A 24,308-nucleotide genomic window follows, 5' to 3' on the forward strand; every position below is an offset into this window, starting at 1 on the left:
CATTAGTGGGTTATTGTTTAGGTGAGGGCCTGGGGTTTGATAGTAATGGGAGTAGAGGGGCTGCTTATGCTCCGGCACTACTCAGCTCATTGAAGAGAGCTAATTCAGTCAAAGTTCAAAGTAAATTTATTATCAAAGTACATACAGTATATGTAACCATGTACTTACTTTAAGATTGATGTTTTGCCGAAGCAGTACAGTGCAATACTTTAAAAAAATTACAATAAGTTTTGTAAAGAAATATAAAAAATAAGTAGTGCAGAAAGTGACGTAGTGTTCATGGTTCATTTAGAAATCTGATGGTGGACAGAAGGAACTGTTCTTAAAACACTGAGTGTATGTCCTCGGGCTCCTGTACCACCTTCCTGAGATACAAGGTGTCTCTTTCCCTTGAATTATCCCAGTGCTTAATTCTCAAAAATACAAGGTTTCCCTGTACAATTAGATTGGATCCTTTTCCCAATGCAAGTCCCAAAGCTCTGCATCAGAGATGATCCAAGAAGAGATCTGCAAGAGTAATGTGGCTTGACACAACTTTGGATTTTCCCAATGGAGCTGCAGCCACTTGTATTTAGACATCTGCTTTAAAGAATGTTGGGTTAAAAAAATTAGATATGGAGAAATCCTGCATCTGTGTGTAATTTTTTGCAGCCTATTCAGCGTCACATATATCCTTTGTGAGTCCAAAAGTTAGGACTTATTTGCTCAAGATAGATCTTTATGACAATATACCTGTAACATACACAGACGTTTGTAAGATAATTAAGAAGTCCAGTGCAAAACTCCACCAACCATTGAATGGAAGAAACCTCCTCCCACCGTCCAGCCACTCTGACCAGAAATTTGCAGTTATTATCTGCTCGTTGCACTTACTGGCTTTTTCAGCTCCTTTAATTATATTTACCAGTCACTGTGTCTTTTACATCTGCACTGTCTTTTTGATCATAATTTAAGTTTGTCAGTTTTCTCAGACATTTGTAAATCCAATAATCATCATCTGCTCCTTGTGCTAGCAGATTCAGAAGAATTTAGCAGAAGTTCTTAATGGTTTGTATTGCAGTAGCAATGACTGTTAGCAGAGCAAAACATTCAAACAACTTAATACTTAAGTAAAATTCGGAAAAGCACTACAATATGTTTGAACCACTTCTTGCACATTACAGCTTTCAGACCAGGATGAACAGACAAATATTTTCTTCAAGCAGCAATGCCTCAAGAAGGTGGCAGCCCTCATTAAGGACCTCATTACTCGGGTCAAGCCTTGTTCTTATTGCTACCAAAAGGAAGGAGGTACAGCAGCCTGAAGGCACACATTCAATGATTCAAAACAGCTTTTTCCCCTCTGTCATCTGATTTCTGAATGCATATTGAACCCATGAACACCATCTCACTACTTTTTAAGTACTATTTTTGCACTAATTTAATTTAATAAATATATATACAGATATTTACTGTAATTCACTTTTTTCTATTATTATGTATTGCATTGTGCTGCTGCTGCAAAGACAAAAAATTTCACAATATATGCCAGTGGCATTAAACCTTATTCTGATTCTGAAAAGTAATCTGACACTTGACAGTAAGTACACTGTTAAGGGCAAGCTCCTTAACAGTGTGGCTGAGCAGAGAGGTCTCTGGAACCAAGTTCATAGCTCATTGAAAGTGGCTACACAGGTCGATACGGTGGTTAAACATTTAAATGTCTTTAAATATTTAGGAAAATGTTTGATGGGATAGAGATGGAGGTGATGTTGCCACTTGTTAGTTGGCACAAAGTAGTGCTTATGGATGCAAGATGATTATTGGTAAACTGAATAAGAAATTCTCATGAAACTCATTGACTTTGGATGAAAGTGTAGACGGGCGAGCTAGTATATTTCCAAATGATTCTAAAATTGGTGGAATTGTGGGTAGTGTAGAAGACTGGTAAAGAATACAGTGCAGTATAAATCAGTTGCGGATATGGGCAGAGAAATGGCAGATGGAGTTTAACCCAGGTAAATGTGAGGTGTTGCACCTCGGAAGGGCAAATGTGTCAATGCTCCAAAGCTGTTGCCACGAAAATTATGTGAAAATATCTAACCATCTTTGAAGAATAGCCTTTAAAAGTGAAGTTAACTGTTGAATGAGTCACTGTTGGCATGATTCATATTGGTAAATGCTCATGTTATCTGCTTGCCCATCTTCTCTGCACTGCTTGTAGGCTGATCACCTAATGTAGTTGATGTGCTTGGTAAATTTTTGTAAACTGTCATCTTCTTGTCTCATCTTCACTCTTTTAAGTTTGTTTAGGATTACTGCAAACTGAGTAAGTGTTGGGAGAATATGGGAATACATTGGTGATGTTCACAGAGTCTGAATTTTCAGCGGGGAACTTTTTTGCACCACGACTATTTGTATCTTTCTGAGAAGGCGATCCTGACCTTTGTTCAACTCCTACCAGTGCAGCAAGTGTGTCACTTTGACTGGAATATCAGTAGATTGCCTGAACTGTTGAAGTCTCTGGAACATAGTTTGAATGCCTGACTTTCTGGCTCAGGCAAGTACCTGCTGTTGAACTGAATTGAATTCCCACTTGAATGAAGGTGAGTGGGATGATTGGAAACCCATGCTTATGTAGTTTGTCAACACTTGCTGAACATGCCTGCACCTGGAGGAAGTAGTGCAGTGTCAGAAGAGCTAAGAGCTATCACATTATGATGGTCGATTGTAAGTCACCTGTGTATACCTGTGTAATTTCATTTCATCTGGTATTTTTTGCCCATTTTTCATGTATCAATTGCTTTGTATCTGATTGGGGAGAATTTCTCTTGAAGCATAGTCAAGACTGATAAGGCATGAATAGGAAAATTCTACTTCTGTGTCATACAATATCGATTTTCGTTCTTCCCAGCCACAGCACATGCAAACCAAAGTGCACATTTCTGCATAATTTGATTCTATTCTGTGGTTTAATAGTTGTGTTAATAATGCGTGAAAGAATAATTAACAGTATTAGGTTAGTTGTACTTGACCTTATTATGGTTAACTGTTAACTGCTAATTATAACTTTGATGTCCAATGTATCTCTTTGAAATCTCAAATGAATGAGCAGTTGGAATTTGGATAACACAAGATGTAAAATACTTGGTCTGAGAAATCCATTGTCTGGCGTGTTGCACACAAAGGAATTTAACTAGTTTTAAAAGTAAAGATTTTGTGCCATTGCAATTTTAATATCTGAATTGGTTATTGAGAAGTAATAAAGGAAGTCCTTTCAGTTAGTCCTGATGAAGGGTCTCGGCCGGAAACGTTGACGGCGCTTCTCCCTATAGATGCTTCCTGGCCTGCTGTGTTCCACCAGCATTTTGTGTGTGTTGTTTGAATTTCTAGCATCTGCAGAGTTCCTCATGAGCTGTTTCAGTCCAGTAATTACACTGAAGGTTAGATATTGAGGGAGACTTGGTGATTCCAGAAAGTGTTGCCAACCTGCTTGGACTATTTGATTGACACTGTGTTGCCCATCTTCTTTCATACATAATGCTTGCACACTGGTTGAACACCCAAGTTGGTGCAGTCTTTCATTGATTCTATTATGGCTATTATTCTATAATGGATTTCTAAATTATGCCTACAAGAAAATGAATCTCAGGGTTGTATGAGGTGACATACATGCATTCTGATAATAAATTTACTTTGAACCTTAGTTTTTGCTGGATTATCTGCATTGACAGGCTGCTTCAGGGAATGGTCCTTTAAAGACCGATCCCAGGCTGGTTGTTCCATTTTAGTGGCAACTCATTACTTTTAGAAGAGCAGAGTCCCTCCTTCTGTTCAGTGAGCATTGCTGGAAGGTTAACTTGTATGGATTTTGGCGTAGGTACAATAATGAGATACCCAAAATGTTAACAATAAAAGCACACTTTCTTTATCTTCGATGTACTCCCGTGCAGTGGGAAGTCTCTGGTGCATCCTCCATTTTGGTTTGGGCTTCGCTTCTAATTTGCAGTTGCAAGAATAAATTGGGGAATTATTTTAACCACTATTCGGTGGAGTTGAGAAGAATAAAGGAAAAATCCTTAGAGAAACCCATAAAATTTTGAAATGACTGGCAGTCTAGATGCAGGAAGGATGTTCCCAAAGGTCGGAGACTCCAGAACCAGGGACCACAGTACTGCGAAACAGGGTTTGCAATTTAGAAACATGAACAGGAGAAATTCTTACACTAAAAAAGTGGTGAACCACTGGAAGTTATCATTGAAAGCAGTGGGCACTAAGCCAGTAAATATATTTAAGGAGGAGGTAGATTTATTTTAATGCCAAAGGGATTAGAGACTGCAGGAGAAAGTAGGAACAAGGTACTGAAATTGATGATTAGCTAGAGGTAAAAGGAGGGCGTCATTTTAGAATGGGCATGAGGAGGAATTTCTTTAGCCAGAGAGTAGTGAATTTGTGGAATTTGCTGCCACAGGCGGCTGTGGAGGCAAAGTCTTGGGTATATTTAGGGCGGAGGTTGATAGATTCTTGATTAGTCCAGGCAGGAAGGGATATGGGGAGAAGGCAAGAGATTGGAGCTGAGAGGGAAAATGGATCAGCCATGATAAAATGGTGGAGCAGACTTGATGGGCCAAATGGGACAAACTCCTATATCCTATGGTCTTATAATGATATTGAATATGTGAATCAGGCATGAAGTACTAAATGGCCCTCTGCTGCCTCTTAATTTGTTTTTGTGTGGCGCTGAGTTTGACTACAGGGCATAAGTAAGTAAGAGAGTGTGTGTGTGTGTGTGTGTCGCTGTCTCTCTCTCTCTCTCTCTCTCTACACGCGCGCAGACATATGCAAACTTCCTGTGAATGTAAATGTGTCTAACATCTCTATTCCAGGGGGTGACATCGCATGTGTTAGAAGTGTATTTCTATTTCCATCTGAATACTGAGGCGAGTGATTCTGGAAACTTGCATGGATGCCAAAACAGGGTGGACAGTGAAAGTTCAACATGTTTTGATAAAGTTCTAACTGAAACTTTTTTTAACTTTCTTCAGCTGCTTATATGCCCACAAGATGAGTGGAATGGGTGAAAACTCCTCTGACCTTGCCAGATTAGACTCCAGAAAACGCAAGGAATCACCATGTGACCATCCGCGACCGAGGTAAGATGCAAGGGAAATTAGAACATAGAATAGTACAGCACATTAGTGAAATGCTCAGTGACTCTCATGAATGTAAATCACAACAAATATCCAGATCACCATTTACAGCTTAACCTTGATTAAAATGTGGAAAATTGTGATGTTTTTCCTGTACGGTCATCACTAGAATATTTCTACTGAAATTGATCATTAGCTATAAGTAAAAGGAGGATGTACTCTTAGAAAGGAAGTGAGGAATTTCTTTAGCCAAAGAGTAGTGAATCTGTGGAATTCGTTGCCACAGACGGCTATGGAGGCCAAGTCATGGGTATATTTAAGGCAGAGGTTGATAGATTCTTGATTGGTCAATGTATGAAGGGATACAGGGAGAAGGCAGGAGATTGGGGCTGAGGGGAAAATTGGATCAACCATGATGAAATGGCAGAGCAGACTCGACGGGCCAAATAGTCTAACAGTGCTTCGATACCTTATGGTCTTATGCACGATAGCAACATTGTTGACAATTTTTGCTTCATACTCTGCTGACTTAAGTCAATCTTCATCAGATATTTTCTCTCTACCAGGTACTGGGATTCTAATCCGACAAATGAATTGCAATTGAATTCCTCCACCCCCCCACCCCCCCCCCCCCCCCCCCCGGTTCCTTCAAGAGCTTAAATCCAAGTGTACAATCTGGAAGTGGTGACCTGGGTCACTCCTGTTATGTGTGCCCTAGTTACTTAATTGGTTGTGCAATGGAATGGTCCTTTTTCAATTTAAAACCCTTCGAACTGGTGCTTTCCAAAGGAAAAGAGAAAAGCAAATAATAAGAAATAAAAGAGAAGTAATGAATAATAAAAGTAGGTTAAATGCTTCCGTACAGATATAAACAAAAGTGTGATGCTGAAAATATATAGGAAATATAATGTAGGGGCATATGGTAGAGGTTGGAATAGTTACCTAAATAAGTTACATTATTGAATGCAAGTAGCACAATAAATAAATTAAAAGCACACATTTGTCCTAAAGGAAATGATGTGGAAGCCAATTAGGGAGATGCCAATAAATGCTATGTGATTGAGAATCAGATACTGCAGGCTATAGATTCTTTATAATGTCAAGACAAATTAGAAAACAAGGAACAGTAGCAATGATAATAAAAGATGATGGAAGTAAAGAATTGGAGAGGAATGACATCAGTAAGGTGAGTAATCAATAGAAGATAAAACTCCAGGGAGATCTGTTTGTCATCCTCCAAATCATGGTGACTTCATGTGGGCATGTGTAAGCACATGCAGCAAGAAGCATGTAGGGAAGCTATGTGGTTATAATGGGAGATTTTAAATTTCATTACAATGTACAATAGTTCCAGCAAGAAAGCCACATAATTTTTCTTTTATCACTTTTATGGAGGGCTTACAAGAGATGAAATAGCTAGCTTTAATTCATAGCAAATCAAAATTAATTAGCATTTTGTAGTAATGGAATAAATTGTAGTCAGTGACAGTAATATAAATTGAATCTGATATTAGATTTGCAGGGGAGAAGCAAGAATTTTAAACTTCTAAGTGATAAATACATTAATCTCTTCTAGTTATCCTGAGCTGTTAATCTATAATGAAATAGTTTAAACTAATGCGTTTAAAACTGTATGAAAGATCAAAGCAGAATGTGTGGAACCAAGCAGCTTTTGACACAAAATAGGTAGAAGTAAGGCTCGCATGAAAGTTCAGAATTTTAGAAATCAATCAGTAAATATTTAAAAAGCAATGTAAATGGCAAGGTCCATTAAGGATGCACAAAACCAAGCTGGCGAAGATAATAAAAATAACAAAACTTCTGAATGCACTTTAAAAAAGATTATGACAATGAAAATGTTGATTCATTAATTGAAATAGCATTTGAGAATGTGGTGGATAAAAGGACAGCATACTTGCAAACACACATCAGTGTTCAAAGTGACAGAACCAGACAATATTTTGCAAGTTCTATGGTAAATAAAACTTAATGTAGTTAAGTGGATCTTTAAGCAAGTCGAGAAAAAAATGGAACTTAAGCAGAAATAATACATGAAAGTCATTAAACAAAAAGGATGAAAAATTGTAAATGTGGTTAGAAGTTTTTTGGTATTTTTGTACAGAAAAGCCAATAAATTATGGTAAGAATCAATGGCATCTTGAAGAGTTTTCCTTACAGAAAAGGATATTAAAACACAAAGAAGACTTTCAAGAATGGCATACGGCATGGAAATAGGCCATTTGGCCTAACTCATCCATGGCAGCTGTGTTACGGTTGGAGTTGGTCCAAGCTGCCTGCATTTGGTCCATAGGCCTCTAAGCACCTTCGATCCACTTAACTAGATGGCTTCTAAATGTTCATAATCTGCCTGCCTCAACTCTTCAAGGAAAGTTTGTAAAGGCAAAGGTTCTTTTTCTCTTGGAACACTTGATGACTTCAGAGTTGAAAGTAAATTGATTATCATAAAGTACATATATGTCACCAGATACAGGCCCAAGATTCATTTTCTTATAGGCATACACGATAAATTCATAATAGAATAATAAGCACATTTGAATCAATGCAAGACTGCACCAACTGTGCCATGTGCAAAAGTGAACAAACTGCGCATATACAAAAAGGAAAGAAATAATAAATATCAAGAACATGAGATGAAGAATCTTTGAAAGGGAGTCCATAGGTTGTGGGAACATTTCAGTGATGGGGCAAGTTGAGTGAAGTTTGGTTCAAGAGCCAAAATAGTTCAAGATGGATAAGTGTTCCTGAACCTGGTGATGTGAGCCCTGAAGCTCCTGTATCTTTTTCCTCGTGGCAACAGCGAGAAGAGAGCATGACCTGGGAGGTGGGTCCTTGATGATGGATGCTGTTTTCCAGCTAAAAAACACTTAGTGTAGATGTGCTCAGTGGGGGGGGGGGGTGACTTTCCCCATGATGGACTGGGCTGTATCCACTACTTTTTTGGATGATTTTCCATTCAAGGGCATTGGTGTTTTCATACCAGGCTACGAAGCAGCCAGTCAGTATAATCTCCACTTCCACAAAATAATTCAGGGGCTTGATAGGATTAGCATAAAGGAGATGCCTCTTCCTGTGGGGAAGTACTTGAATAAAATAAAGTCACTAATAATTCCAGGAAAGATTTCATGAGAAGATTTTGAGAATGATAAAAGAGAGGTAATTTAAAAAAAGAGAGTAATAAGTAGCATTTTTTTTTAAGGAAATGCTAGATGAGATTGAATGTCAACGTGCATTGAAAGGGTGAGTTGAGTGAATTGGGAGTAGTTTCATATGTGGCATGAACACTAGTGTGGATGTGGTGGGCTGCTTCTGTTAATTCTATCATTGGTTTCTAAAACTGAAAATTTCATGATTTGAGAAAGGAGAAAAAATCAAAGCTGAAACCTTGGTTTTTACCTTTGATATCTTAATGTCAGGCAGCATTACAGGAATCTTATTGCAAGGCAAAGTAATTGACCCTTTAAACAAATATGAGCTGATCAAGATTTCACTTGGATTTGTGAGTGATTGATCCTGCTGAAGTTTTTATTGCCTTAAAAAAGGTGGTCCACATACATGTTATCTGTGGAGAGTCCATTGCTAAAGGTTCTGCAGTCGTGTTTAGTGAGGGTATTGAGGAATATAGATCCATGAGAGGTAAACCAAGTTGACCCATGTGATTGTGGCAGTAGCAGGCTGTCCTTTATTTTTTTTGTTGTCAACTGGTCTGCAGGCCGTTTACAGTGTTGACTGCTCCATGGTCTCCCGTACCTCCCTGCCAACATCAAGCTGGTTCTATTCTTGGTTCTATTCCTGGTTCCTTCAACCTATGCCATCCAACAATCCTCCAATTAATCCTTGTGTAACAGTAAAAACATGAACCAGGGCATTACACTAGCTTAATCACGGGACAATTTACCATGACTAATTAACCCACCAACTGGTATGCTTTTAGACTATGGGAGGAAGCTGGAGCACCCGGAGGAAACTCATACAGTCACGGGGAGAATGTACAAGCTCCTTACGGGTAGCCAGTGCAATTGAAACTGGGTCGTCGGTGCTATAAAGTGTTGTGCTAACCTCTACACTATCGGGCTGCCCTAAGATTTCTCATGAAGAATGTACATCAGTTGAAGTCACAAGCCAGTTGAGATGACTTTCGCCTTGCACCACCAGCCATAATCACAGATGTCGCATAAGCAACAATACGTGGCTGCCTCCTTTTCCTTATTTGCATCTAGCCTTTTGATAGTACCATCAAAGGACGCAGTGCCCATTTACACATGGACGTTAACAACAAGCAAGTTGATCTTACTTGACTCCCTTAATCTCCTTGGCAATTTTTTGAAGCTGAACTGGGTCTTGCCACATTTAATGCTACATTTTGGCATAAACTTCTGACATCACACTTATTACCAGCAGCAGCAGTGCCCACTTCCAGCTCCATTACATTTCCTAACTCCATCTTGCCTCATCTCATCTTCTTCAAAAACCTTTAATCTGTGTATGTTTATGAAACTTCTTAACTGACGGTAATATTCTACTGGATTGCTACCATCCTCCAGACAGAGGTAATTTAAACTGGAATATAAAAGCAAGGATGTAACTTTATAAAGTGTTGGTCAGACCACATGGAGTATTGTGACCAGTTGTGGGCCCCTTGTCTAAGAAGTGCTGTACTGGCATTGGAGAGGGTCCAGAAGAGGTTCATGAAATGATTTCGGGAATGAAAGGGTTAACATACGAGGAGTGTTTGATTTCTCTGGGCCTGTACCCACTAGAGCTTACAAGAATGAGGGGAGATCTCATTGAAACTTACTGAATATTGAAAGGCTTAGATAGAGTGGATGTGAAGAGGATGTTTCCTAGAGTGGGGAAGTCTAGGACCATAGGGCAGAGTTTCAAAATTGAAGTACATGTCTTTAGAAAAGAGATGAAGAGGAATTTCTTTTGGCCAGAGGATGGTGAATCTGTGGAACGGCTGTGGTGGCCAGGGTCATTGGGTATTTTAAAAAAGTTGATAGGTTCTTGAATAGGAAGGGTGCCAAAAGTTAAGGGGAGAAGGCAGGAGAATGGGGTTGTGGGATAGAATGGTGGAGCATACTCAATAGACTCAATGGCCTAAGTCTGTTCCTATGTCTTATAGTCTAATGGAGAGGGAAAATCTTGAGATTGTTTTTCTTCTACTATTCTGAAAAACATTATTAATAGCTGAAAGCAGAATATATTTGTTTCATTGCTATTTCAACATTACTTTAGGTGCAGTATTAAATTGCTCACAGAATATGTGGTTAGTATTTTTGATTAACTCTTGCACATTTGTGTGGAGTTGCATGAAGGCTATTAATTTAGCTGCTTGTATTCAACAAGGCAAACAGAGTAACGGAGTCTTTGGTATATGTGACGCCTAATATTGCTGTTTTTTTTTATATATTAACAGCCCTAAACGTAGTACTGAGAAACGTCACCGTGAGCAAGAGAATAAGTATATTGAAGAACTTGCTGAGCTGATATTTGCTAATTTCAGTGACATTGACAACTTCAACGTAAAACCAGACAAATGTGCAATCTTAAAAGAAACTGTGAAACGAATCCGCCATATAAAGGAGCAGGGTAAGTTGTTTGACACCGTCTTAACTTGGTTTTAATTTAAGACATATTGCCGTTGCAGTTCTAAGTTAAGATGTGACGCAGTGTTTACAGGTCTAATTCCAGATACTGTACCTTGTTTCCAGTGGATTTTGTTAGCACATCAATGCATGTGAATTCTCGGGCGGGTTATTATGAGTTTGTCATGTGAGATGTCAAGAGTACACGTAAGAGTGACTAGAACAATATCAATAACGTGGATACACTACTGAAACTTGGTGCTTAAGTCTTCAGTTGATTCAATTGTTTCTTAAATGAGGGAAAGTATAGTGTTGGTAGTTTCCATAAGGGCTTAGGATAATTATATTTGTAAGAATACATCTCTTAGTTGCTCTAGCATTCCTTTCAAAAATTTAAGAATTTTAACTCACTTTCCTTGAGAGGTGTAATTAAGAATCCCATACTGGTGACTTCTTGTGAGCCATTAACTTTAATTGAAACCTAATCAAATTGTGTAATTTGCTTCCAGCTGTGCTAGTGGAAGCTCCTCTTCCATTCTGTTAGGTCAAATTTTACTTTTCATAAAGGCTGAATTCATACTGACTTAAATGAAAATACATTGAATATAGAAAATATCTTGCTTAATTTTACGGATGTTACAATTTATTCCATTTGCACGGCCTATTCCATTTGGTACGCCTCCGGTGAGTTTCTTATTGTAATTTATAGATTTTATTTTTATGTACTGCTGCTGCAAAAACAACAAATTTCATAACATATGATGGTATTAACCTGACTCTGATTCTGAATTGGTTTTCATGATGCACTGGAGCATGTCATCTGTCTTTTTTTTAACAACTTGAGCAATCCTGGGTCCACTGTGCAGATTGCAGGTTAGAAAAGATGGAATAGATGATGAGCTGCGTTGACAATAGTTAACCACTAAATTTATGAAAGGTAGAGGACTCAGCAGTGTTGCAGAGTTGATGATGTAGCAACAAAGAAGAATACTGGAAAAACTTAACACGAGAAAATCTGCAGATGCTGGAAATCCTGATGAAGGGTCTCGGTCCAAAATGTTGACTGTGTACTCTTTCCCGTAGATGCTGCCAGCATTTTGTGTGCATTGCTCTAGAAAAACTAAACAAGTCAGACAGGTTCTGTGAAATGAGTTACAGTTAGTGCTTCAGTTCTGATGAAGAATCTCAGACTTGTAATGTCAATTCTTCCTTCTTCTGATGCTGTCTGACACACAAAACTTTACCAGTGTTTTTAGTTTGATGTCTTTACACTGTACTGTTGCAATGAGCAACAGATTCCACATCATGTAAGACGGTGATAATATACCTAATTCTGGTGATGCTTTGACTTCAGATTTCCAGCATCTGCAGTTTTTTTTTTGATTTTTCAGTATGTGGTGAGAGTTACCTGAAGTTAGAAAATGCGGCTTTCATTGCATTCATTTGTAAGATACCCAAGCAGAATATGGGGCGTAAAGTCTTCCAATTTGTGCTTGGTCTGTCCTTAGCAATGGAGAAGGCTGGGGACAGACAGTGGGAGTGTGAAGGAGAATTAAAATGACAGGTAACTGGAAGCTCATGATGACCACTGCAGACAAAGCACTGGTGTTCCTCAAAATGTCACCTTGTCATCTCTAACAAAATTTCTTCCTTTTCTGGATCTTTTGTCTCCACCTCAGGAAACATTGACATCCTCGATAACTCATAGACTCTCATGATCACCTCAATTATATCTCCTCCTGCCCTGCCTCCCCTAATGATACCAGTTCTTTTTTTTTCTCAATTTCTCCATTTCCACTGCATCTGTTTTTAAGATGTGACCTTCTGCTCCAAAACTTGTGATCTGTGCTGCTGCTGGAGGCAAGGCTTTCAGTCCTAATGCAGAATTCACCCCGATACGTGGCTGGAGAATCAGGAAATTGTTTTGTGATTAGTCAGTAGAACCAGAAGGCGTGTTGGAAAACAGCTACTTTATTGCTGGCTTGTAATAATATTCACCATTTTAATAAGTGTCAGGTTTGATGTAGCATTTACAACGATGAACTTGCTAAAAGAAGTATGAAACTGTTTTGCTAAAGGAGTTGAAACATTACAAGGGCGAGATTGATGTGACATTTTTTGCTTTATTTTCCTGTGAGAGGCAGTGCAACTTGGAGAAGACTTGGAATGCTGTGAATCTCCTTGGGATGTTCACAACAGCAGCATTAAACAGGCCATGAGCTGAACTTGAGGTTCTTAACATCGATAACATTGCACAATCATTACAATCAAGACCATAGTGGTATATGTACACAATATGGGGGATCACATCTTTAGCATGAGACTTTAACATATTTTACAGGCAAGGAAAATTGGACGGGGTGAGATGTCAATCCTTGGGTATTAGCAAAGTAGAGAAATACTAGAATTCAAGATGGTCCGAGATGAGACATAACAAAACATCACATAACATATCCCTTAAATATATTGAGGGAAGAGTACAAAACTGGAGATATTTTGGTCTCTTTTATTGATAATGTAAATTGACGAGATTTAGAGAAAATACCATTGAGATAACTAACAGTTTTAGAACATAGAACAGGACAGCACCAGAACAGGCCTTCCGGCCCATAATGTGCTGAATGAATAAATTAGTATCAGATGGCCAACCAAACTGATCCCCTCTGCCTACACAACGTCACTCACATTCTTGTGTCTATCTAAATGTCTCTTGAAAGTTTCTAATGTATCTGTGTCTACCACCACCCCAGGCAACGTACTCCAGGCATGCACCACTCTCTGTGTATAAAAAAACTTGTCCCTCACATCTTTGAAATTGGCCCTACTCATCTTAAATGGAAGTCCTCTGATTTTAGACGTTTCAGCTATGGGGGAAAAGATTCTATTTTATCTATGCTTCTCGTAATCTAATAAACCTCTATCAGATCTCCCCTCAGTCTCTGCTGCTCCAGAGAAAACAACCTAAGTTTGTCCAACCTCTTGCTATAGCACATGACCCTCTAATCCAGGCAGCATCATGTTAAACCTCTTCTGCATCCACTCCAAAGCCTTGACATTCTTCCTGTAATGGGACGGCCTGAACTGTATACTCCAGATGCTTTATAAAACTAGTTTTATAAAGCTGCAACATAACTTCCTGACTTTTGAGCTTGATGCCTCAACTAATAAAAACAAGCATTTCATATGCCTTCTGAAGCACCCTGTCAACCTGTGTAGCCACTTTCAGGGAACTATGAACTTTGACCCCAAGATCCTTTGTTCCTCAACATTGTTAAGGGTCATCTTGTCACTGCTTGTGGAATTCTGGGAGATCAGTAGCTGTGGTGTCATGGGTTGTGACTGGAGGAAGTTTTAAAGGATAATGTTTTGGGATTCAGAGAGCCAAAGAAAAACAGTGAGAACTGAAGCTATAGCAGATAACAAACAACACTGCGCTAGATTGAACTGAACTGAGCTGAAATTAATACGCTTGGATTTTTACGATGATGAATTTGTGGGTTGGTGTTTTATATTCTTTGGGGTTTTTTTGCTCATTTTTTTTGCCATTAATGTGACTTCTTTTTTGCGTGTTGGACAGAGGGGTGGACTTTTTTTTAACAGGCTCCGTGGCTGTCTTTGTTTCAGTGTTGACTGTGGGAAGATAAATCTCTGAATTGTATACTGCGTGCGTACTTTGATAATGTGCTTTGAATCTTTGAGACATGGCTGAATAAGGAGGTGGTAGAGCTCTATTTTAACAAAAATAAGTAGGATTTTTACAGGAATAAATTCAAGAGGCCAGCAAGAAGAGGATTTGGGGAGGCAAGTTTTGAGTTAACAAAGCCATAGCCAAGTTTTTAACAGGAGAGTGTGGAGCTGGCAGTGTTGAAGAGATAAATGCAAGTTGTTTTAAGATATGACATTCACTGTTCTGTTCTATATTTTATAGGACAGATGATCACCATCTGCTGTAATGAATTGCTGGGAAGGGATGAGAAGTATGCTCTGTTTCTTAGGAAATAAAATTGTTTTGATTTCCCCAAAAGTCAGTTGATGCAAGTTTCAGCTCATCGGTGACTTTGTCAGTCTGAATAAATAAGTGGTTGTAAAATCTAATAGGCTGCAACCAGACACAACTGGATAATGTTACGGATGTAAATTTTATCTGTTTGCAAATTATGTAAGGAATGGAATATGTGTGTCTAATGAGGAAAAGGAGGTTGGGGGCAGGAGGTGGAACTGTGTGAACTGCTGGAAACAGGAAAAAAAATGAAGCAATTGCATTAGATGTGAGCATAGAACTCCCGAGGTCAACTCTCCTGAACAGACCACACAAGACAATGAAGTTGTTGACTGCTTCACAGTTAGGGTGAGAAAAATAAGGAAGGATACTCTACAGTAATTGCAAGAAAATTATTGGGTAGAAAGACTTTGGAAATCCAACAACATGTGCAGAACAGAAGGAATTTGAAAAGGCAGCATTGTTGGATATCAGCAGTAAGTCGAATGTTGTTGTACATGTAGCAGTTAACACAGTCGAGGTAAGATTTGGGTTCACTTCCTGCCACTGTTTGTAAGGAGTTTGTACAAATGGTACAAATAGCCTAATTGATGGGCTGAGTGGCCTAATTCTGCTCCTATGTCCAATGATCTTATTTCGGGTTAAAGGTTATGGGGAGAAGGCAGGAGAATGGGGTTGGGGGACAGTAATTCAGATGTGATGGAACTGTAGATAGATAGATAAATAGATACTTTATTCATCCCCATGGGGAAATTCAACATTTTTTCCAATGTCCCATATACTTGTTGTAGCAAAACTAATTACATACAATACTTAACTCAGTAAAAATATGATATGCATCTGAATCACTCTCTCCAAAAGCATTAATAATAGCTTTTTAAAAGTTCTTAAGTAGTTTACTTAATTACATTAAATACAATCAACCCCGGCACTTTAACATATCTTACTCCTGGCGCGATGAGCCACCAATGGCCTAATTTGGTTCCTATCACTTATGGTTCTCTCCTTGATGGTTCCAAAGACACGCGCTTAGGAGTAGTAAGTTGTAGGCATGCTATGTTGGTGCTGGAAGTATGGCAGCACTTATGAGCTGATTTGATTTGACACAGACGATGCATTTCACTGTATGTTTCAATGTATCTGTGACAAATAAAGCTGCTCTTTATCTCTTTGTACATTAAATTGCTTAGAGAGAAAGGGGGAAATTTGAAGTGTTATGCAGTTGAAAAGAGCAGTCATCTCCCGAGCAGAATGGGGGATATTGGAGAAGATCCTGAGGGAAGCTAGTGGACTAGTTTGTTACGGAATTTATATCTCACTGACATGATGGTCAGTCGTGGTTTGTCACCTTTAAATGTTTGGTTTCTGAGCCAAGGTGCCTGCAAGAAAATCAGCCTGTGGTGACATGGGAAAGATGAAAATGAAATGGGATGGCACTCCGAAGCAACCGGTAGAGCTTCTGCCTCAACTCCAACTATTTTATTTGTCATGTGTACATTGAAACAAATCGCTAACCCAGGTGGCATGGTAAATTCTGCTTGTTAGTGGATGACTGAATATTATGAACATTGAGCATAAAATTCTACAGCATATTACAGGCCCTTCGGCCCACATTGTGTTGCTGACCATGTAACCCGATATATTTCTAAGCTCCATGTACCTATCTAGGAGGCTTTTAAAAGACCCTATCGTATCCATTTCCACCACCGCTGCCGGCAGTGCATTCCAAGCACCCGCCACTCTGTGTGGAAAAACTTGCGCCTAACATCCCCTTGGTACCAAGCACCTTAAAACTATGCTCCCTCGTGTTAGTCATTTCAGCCCTGGGAAAAAGCCTCTGACTATATACACAATCAATGCCTCTCATCATCTTGTACACCTCATCATCTTATACACCTCTATCAGATCACCTCTCATCCTCCGTCGCTCCAAGAAGAAAAGGCCGAGTTCACTCAACCTATTCTCATAAGGCATGCTCCCCAATCCAGGCAACATCCTTGTAAATCTCCTCTGCACCCTTTCTATGGTTTCCGCATCCTTCCTGTAGTGAGGCGACCAGAACTGAACACAGTACTCCAAGTGGGGTCTGACCAAAATCTTGTATAACTGTAAAATTACCTCCCAGTTCTTGAACTAAAACCCATGGTGGATGAATGCCAACACACCATATGCCTTCTTAACAACACTGTCAACCTGGGCAGCAACTTTGTGTGTCCTATTGACATGGACCCCAAGATCTCTCAGATCCTCCACGCTGCCTAGAGTCTTACCATTAATATTATATTCTGTCTTCAAATTAGACCTACTGAAATGAACCACTTCACACTTGTCTGGGTTGAACTCCATCTGCCACTTCTCAGCCCAGTTCTGCATCCTGTTGATGTCCCCTGTAACCTCTGACAATGCTCCAGACTATCCACAATACCCCCAACTTTTGTGTCACCAGCAAATTTAGTTACCCACCCTTCTACTTCTTCATCCAGGTCATTTATAAAAATCACTAAGAGGAGCTGTCCCAGAACAGATCCCTATAGAACACCATGGGTCACCGACCTCCATGCAGAATTCAAACCATCTACAACCACCGTTTGCCTTCTCTGGGCAAGCAAAGGGTGATTGTAGATGGTTCGTATAGAGCAGAGAAGTGCTGAACCAGCTAAAAAGCAAAAAAAAAACACATCTGAGCACTAATCCCTCCTACCTACACCATGTCCATATCCCTCCATCTTCCTCACATTCATGAGCCTGTCTAAACATCTCTTAAAAGCCTCTAATGTATTTGCCTCCACTATCATACCAGGCAGCGCATTCTAGGCATCTATTATCCCAACATTTCCTAAGGTTGGTAGGTGCCAGGTGAAAAAAAACTAGCCATAGTGCTTTCCCCTTACATTACTTCTTCACCTTTCCTAGCTATGCCCTCCCTGCTTCCCCTCCCCCACCCCTTGATCTTTCCCCTTATTGGTTTTTCACCTGGCACCTACCAGCCTTCTCCTTCCCACCCTCCCCCCACCTTCTTTATAGGGCCCCTGCCCCCTCTCTCTTCAGTCCTGATGAAGGGTCTTGGCCTGAAACGTTGACTGTTCGTTTCCACGGATGCTGCCCCGACCTGCTGAGTTCCTCCAGCGTGTTGTATGTGTTCCAAGTTTTATTCAGCCTCTCATGATAGCGCATGCCCTCTAAACGGGGCAGCATCCTGGCGAACCTCTGCAAAGCCTCAACATCCTTCCTGTAGTGACGTGACCAGAAATGTACACAGTACTTCAGATGTGGCCTAGCCAGAGCTCGATAAAGTTGCAGCATAGCCTCTTGACTTTTGATATTGAAAGAAAGCCATGGTCATACGTGTAGCTTGACAGGTGGTGGGTAAGGGTGATTTCAGGTGGAATGGGGTACAGGGGATTTGAGCAAAAGATAAATTTAAATTGGCAGAGGTTGATTGGGATGATATTTGAGAATATTTAAATTTGGAGAGAATGGTTAGGGAGACATATGAATGGATATTTTAGAGGTTCTTTGAAATCTATGGAAAAAACCCTGCGGGAACAGATTGCTCTTTACATGCAATATTTAGTCATCTGAGTGTAATTTGAAGGCTATAACATTTTTAAGTTATTTGGTGACAAAGCCCTGATTCCTCGTCTGATGTGCAAATTCTGGAAGTGCCCAGTGATTTTCCAAAATTATTGTAAAATGAAGCAGAAAATTGGGCTGGTGATAGAAAGTTATTTCAGGGCAGTAACCAGATAATGTTTTAATGGGTGTTAGAACAATGACAAAATAGTCTGTTGACAGTTCTGACAATTTTTGGCCTTTAATGTTATAGTTCAAGATTAAGATCAGACATGCTTAAATGTCAATAACATAGTCTCACTGATTGGGGTTTTAGATACCATTCATATGTGCTGGCTTTTAAGAATATATCCTTGTGTACCTTAAATGCCGGACGAATGTTTGCGGCACTTACTGTCCTTGTTCGTCGTCATGTCTCGTTCATTGATTTCAAATAGTCATTGTTCAAGCAGCAACTCGATGGTTGATGTTTTCAGTATGTGTGTTTGTATACATTTCTTATATTCTTTGCAGTAGAAACTTCGTAGTTTTCTGAGCTATCACCTTGAAGTCCATTTCTGGGAAACGTAACCACTGCCTGTGTGATACTGAGAACCTGACAGCCTTTCCCTGACATAAGAGGTGCATGGTTGATTTCCTATCTCAGCTGGCTGAATACTGAAATAGCCAATAAGGAGAGGGGGATGAAGCAGAAGACAGGCCACAACTTCCGCTCTCCATCACAATGACCATTGCAACCACCTCTGTATCGTTAGCTGATTCTTCCCTCTCATCTGACACCGTCTTGCTGAAATAAACATCCCTATCTTCTTCATCTCTGTACAGGTATTTGCATACTTTTCCCGTCCACTACCATTCACACATTTAAGCACATCCAATGCTTTTTTTCTGGACTACAGGTAGTCCCCGAGTTATGAACATCCGACTTACGAACAACTCGTACTTACGAACTGAGGAAGGAGAACGCCGTCCGCCATTTTTAAAGTCGGATCGCGACGCCTTCTGCCATTTTAAGTCGTTGCTGTTGACACTGTGTTGTATTTGTACACTTTGTATTTGGCTTAAATTTTTTTCTTAGCAAGTTTCACCCTGACCTCCCCCCTCCCCCCTTTTCCGGTCAGCTGGTGGTGCAGTGAGATCAGCGCTGGGCTCGAGAACGGAGGTTCCCGAGTTCGATCCAATGACAGACCGCTCCCAAGCGTGCCGGGTTGATGTTGAGCTCGCAACTCGACCTCATTTAAAAAAAACACTGCCACCTACAGTTTAAATTCCCACGCGGAATATTGAGGAGGAACAAATACCTAAACCCAGCACAGCCTCCCCCTTCTCCCATTTAACCTGTCTCTGTGCAGTGGACTTTAGGACCCGGGGAATTTAGTGCGGTGGTCCTTAGGACCCAGTGGACCTTGGGAGCCGGCGGAGGTCGGGATCTGCTGCCCACTGTGTTTCTGTTCCGTTGACGGGAAGCGATCACGATTGAAAATAAAAATAAAGTGGAAATAATAAAGCATTTGGAAAAAGGTGAAACGTCATCGGTCATTGGAAAAGCGTAAGGCTACAGTCGGTCAACGATCAGAACAATTTTAAAGGATAAAGTGAGAATAATGAAGCATGTGAAGCCCTGCCCTGATGAAAGCTACAATTATTACTAAGCAACGCAGTGGTTTAATTATTGGAATAGATACGTTTCATAAGTGTTTTATATGCATAGAAAGGTAAAATGTATACTATATACTACGACAAATGTTTGACTAACTGACGCTAAGTAATACCGGATGTATTTGTTCTGAATTACGTACAAATCCGCCTTAAAGACGGACTCAGGATTGGAACTCGTTCGTAACCCGGGGACTGCCTGTATATCCAGAACTGTTTCTCCATCACTCCTTTGATGCTGACTGGCACTGGCTCCTAGGGCTCACTTAAAATTGGTTCTCTATGTGTCAGTCTTTTCATGGTCCAACTCTTTAATCTTCTCTTGCTTTATTACCACCTTTATCATTCCAACTCTCCTCAACAGTACCAGGAAACATTTTATTCATGCGCAGAGTAAACTTTAGAAACTAATTTTCAGGTAACTTAGGTATGACCAAGAACAATAGCAAGAAGTTTGAAACTGTATAATTATAACATAGAAAACAATCCCAGGAATCTGTATAGAAGCTTGATTGGACAAAAACTGAGGCCAACAGGAAGAAAAAGACTTTTGGAGGAATGGCTTTAAGCCACCTCCACAACAACTTGCATTAGTATAGCTTTTTTAACATTGTGAAACATCCCAAGGGGTAACATCAAATGCAATTTGATAACCTAACTCTGCGAAGATTGGAATTGTGTGATTAAAATTCTAGTTGGAATATTGAATTCTAAAGAGAAGGAAGGTTAATGGAAGAAGTTAAAATTTTAGGCCTATTTTGAGGTAGCTCGATACATGAGGAGGCACGAGTGGATATTGTGCATTTGGATCTTCAAAAGACCTTTGATAAGACATAGGAGCAGAATTAGGCCTTTTGACCCATTGAGTCTGTTTCACCATTTGATCATTGCAGATTTCTCTTTATAACCCCATTCTTTTACCTTCTCTCCAGAACTCTTAGCCTCCTTAGCAATCAAGTATATATCTTTGTTTGCTTTGAAATCTTTCTGACTTTCAATGTACTCAATGAAGTTCTCATTGTCTGTTTTATGTTTTTCTCCCCCCATTGGTTATCTTCTCTTTCCTGGCTTCTCAGCTCTCTTTTATTGGATACTGAATTTATCCCAGTCCTTGTGTTTCTGTTCACTTTCCACTCCAAGGGGAGCTGGCAAACTATACACACGAGAGATTCCTGCAAAACAACACACACAAAAGATACATAAGAAGTGATTAAACAAAATTAGGACATGCGGAACTTTTGATAATATGCTGATCTAGATTGAAGATTGGCTAATGGTTAACAAAAAACAAAGTAAGAATAATTGAATCAGTTTTGGATTGGGAACCTGTTATGAGTGGTGGGTACCTGCTGTTCACAATCTACATCAATTAACTAGATGAGGGGGCCAAATGTAACATATCCAGATTTGGTATTTGTATAAAACTGGGTGCCAGGTTGAAAAATCAAAATATCTGCTAATGATAGAAATCTAAATTTTTTTTAAATGGAAATACTAAGCAGGCCAGGCTGTATCTATGGGGAAAAAACAGCTAATATTCCACAAGATCATAAGACGAGGGCATATTTAGGCCATTTGCCCCATTGAGTCTGCTCCACTATTCCATCATGGTTGACTTATTCTCCCTCCCAACCCCATTCTCTTGCCTTCTCGTAACCTTCGACACCCTAATTAATCAAGGACGTATCAACCTTAAATATACCCAGTGCCATGGCCTCCCAAGTCACTTTGTATCTTTGATTTCTGAGTTTTCTCCCCATTTAGAAAATAATCTTTGCCTTTATTTTTTCTACTGAAGTGCATGACCATATACTTCCATACACCATATTCCATCTGCCGCTTCTTCTGCAGACTCCCTGCTAACTATCTTGTACCTATAGGTACCGGTACTTATTCCTCTACCTATCTCCATATTGTCTGCAAATATGACCACAGACCCATTAATTCTATCATCCAAATCATTGCAATATAACATGAAAAGACATGGTCTGATCACTGGCTGCCAACCAGAAAGAGCCCTCTTTACTCCCACGCTTTGCCTCCTGCCAGTCAGCTAATCTTCTATCCATGCTAATATCTTTCCTGTCATAACATTAGCTCTCGTTAACAGCCTCATGTGTGACACCTTGTCAGTGGCCTTCGGGAAATCCAAGTAAATAACATCCATTGACTTACCATATTTATCTTGCCTGTTATTTCTTCAAAGAATTCCTAAAGATTTGTCGGGCAAGATTTCTCCTTAAGGAAGCCATGCTGACTTTGGCCTATTTTAACATGTGCATCCAAGTACCCCGAAACTTTGTCTTTAATAATGGACTTTTATATCTTCCCAACCACTGAAGGCAAACTAGCTGGCCTATTTTCTGCCTCCCTCCCTTCATACATATGGCTCATAGCCTTTCATTCTCAGGATCATTGTCATGAACCTCTTCTGAACCTTCTCCAATACTAGCACATCTTTTCTTGGATAAGGGTGCCAAAATTGCTCCCAATCTTCCAAGTGCGCTCTGACCATTGCCTTATAGAGCCTCAGCATTACATCTTTGCTTTTGTATTCTAGTCCTCTCAAAATGAATGCTTACATTGCATTTGCCTTCCTTACCACCAAATCAACCTGCAGGTTAACATTTAGGGTATCCTGCATGATGTCTCCAGAGTCTCTTTTAACCTCCATTTTCTGTCCATTTAGAAAATAGTCTATGTTTTGCTCCTCCTACCAAAGTGCATAACCATGCACTTCTCTACACTATATTCCATTTGCCACTTTCTTTGTCATTCATGTTGTTGAACTTTGACATGATTTATGCATTAGTCTCTTAACTGTAACTGTTTCTCTTCTCACCGTTGTACCCGGACCTACTGGTTGTTTCTGCAGTTGTGGTTTTTTATGTTGGGTGCTAGTGTGAATTATGAAGAGGATACCAAGAGGCTTCAGGGGTATATAAATTGGAAAAAAAAATGCAGATTCTGGAAATCTGAAATAAAAACAGATAATGCTGCTTTGGGTCTCAGACTGAAACATTTGCTCTCTGTCTGTCTCCTTCCACAGACATTGCCTGACCTGCTGGGTGTTTCCTTCAGTTTGTGTTTTTAGTTTGGGTGTATGTGATTAGGTTAAATGAATAGGTAGAAAGATGTAAGGTCATGGTAGAAAAAATAAAAATGTGAGATTTGAAAGACGTTGGTGCAAAGGGATCAGGTTGACCTTGAACAAAAAGCACTGAATGTTAATCTGCAGGGACAGCAAATAATTAGGAACATGAACCATGTGTAGCTATCACTGCAAGAGGATTTGAGTACAAGAGTAAAGTAACCTTACTGCAGTTATGTAGGGCCCTGGTAGGACCACACCTGCAATATCGTGTACAGATCTAAAGAAGGATATATCCACAATAGAATGAATGCAGTGATGTAGAAAAGAGATTTAATAGAAACCTTAGAAGTAACCTTTTTATCCAGAGGTAATGAGTTCCTGTAATAAGCTGCCAGAGGAAGTGGTCATTGCAGTTACAAAAAGTTGACAGACCCACAGGGTTATGGGCCAAATGTGGGCAACTGGGACGAGCGGGGTGAATGCTGTAGGCGCCACGGACTAGTTAGGCCAAGGGTCTCTGCTGTCAGATTAATTCCTGGAATGTGGGAGGTCCTTGAGAAATTAAGAAGACTGGGCACACTTGAATGGCAGAGGCCAGCCATTCAGGACTGAGATAATAAGAAAGGCCTTCAGTCAAAGGGGGTAGGTGGTTGTGTGTGTGTGTGTGTGTGTGTGTGTGTGTGTGTGTGTGTGTGTGTGTGTGTGTGTGTGTGTGTGTGTGTGTGTGTGTGTGTGTGTGTGTGTGTGTGTGTGTGTGTGTGTGTGTGTGTGTGGTTGTGTGTGTGTGTGTATGTGTGAGTGTGTGTGCGTGTGAGTGTGTGTGCGTGTGAGTATATAACAATTACAGCACAGCAACAGGCCACCTTGGCCCTTCTAGTCCATGCCGAATATATATGTGAAGTTTTCCGAAACATGATTCCTGTCTACAAAATACCAAACCCTGATATTGAATGACAAAGCAGAGATCAAGAATTGCACACGTGAGTCCTGGCGCTTTCATGTTTTTAGTGTTTTTAACTGAAGGCTTGGCCTCTAATGATACCGAGATTAAAGTCTGTGTTGTGCAACATGTCAGAATTGAAGGAGCACAGAGGATTGGATAGCTACAGGAGTTAGAAAGGTGGAGAGGAAATGCATTTGGGAGGGGAATAGAAGACAGGAATGAGAATTTTAAAGTTGCCTGGCTCAGAACTTGCAGAGGCCATTGAGCACGGGGGAATGAGTGCACATAATGTGGGGTGAGCTACAGT

The 24,308-nt window shown here is 39.9% G+C and overlaps 1 protein-coding gene across 9 annotated transcripts in view; it reads left to right on the forward strand.

Annotated features, from left to right (window-relative positions):
* ncoa2 (nuclear receptor coactivator 2) overlaps positions 1-24,308 on the forward strand; it is a 320,940-nt gene that overhangs the window by 192,734 nt on the left and 103,898 nt on the right. For all 9 annotated transcript variants that reach the window (XM_073040731.1, XM_073040742.1, XM_073040720.1 and 6 more), the window contains exons 3-4: positions 5,025-5,132; positions 10,567-10,739. In XM_073040731.1, coding sequence (XP_072896832.1) covers positions 5,044-5,132; positions 10,567-10,739 — 262 coding nt within the window. In that variant the 5' untranslated portion in view covers positions 5,025-5,043. The remainder of the gene's footprint in view (positions 1-5,024; positions 5,133-10,566; positions 10,740-24,308) is intronic.

The sequence above is a fragment of the Hemitrygon akajei genome, chromosome 1 (assembly GCF_048418815.1).
Source record: "Hemitrygon akajei chromosome 1, sHemAka1.3, whole genome shotgun sequence".
Classification (NCBI taxonomy): Eukaryota; Metazoa; Chordata; class Chondrichthyes; order Myliobatiformes; family Dasyatidae; genus Hemitrygon; species Hemitrygon akajei.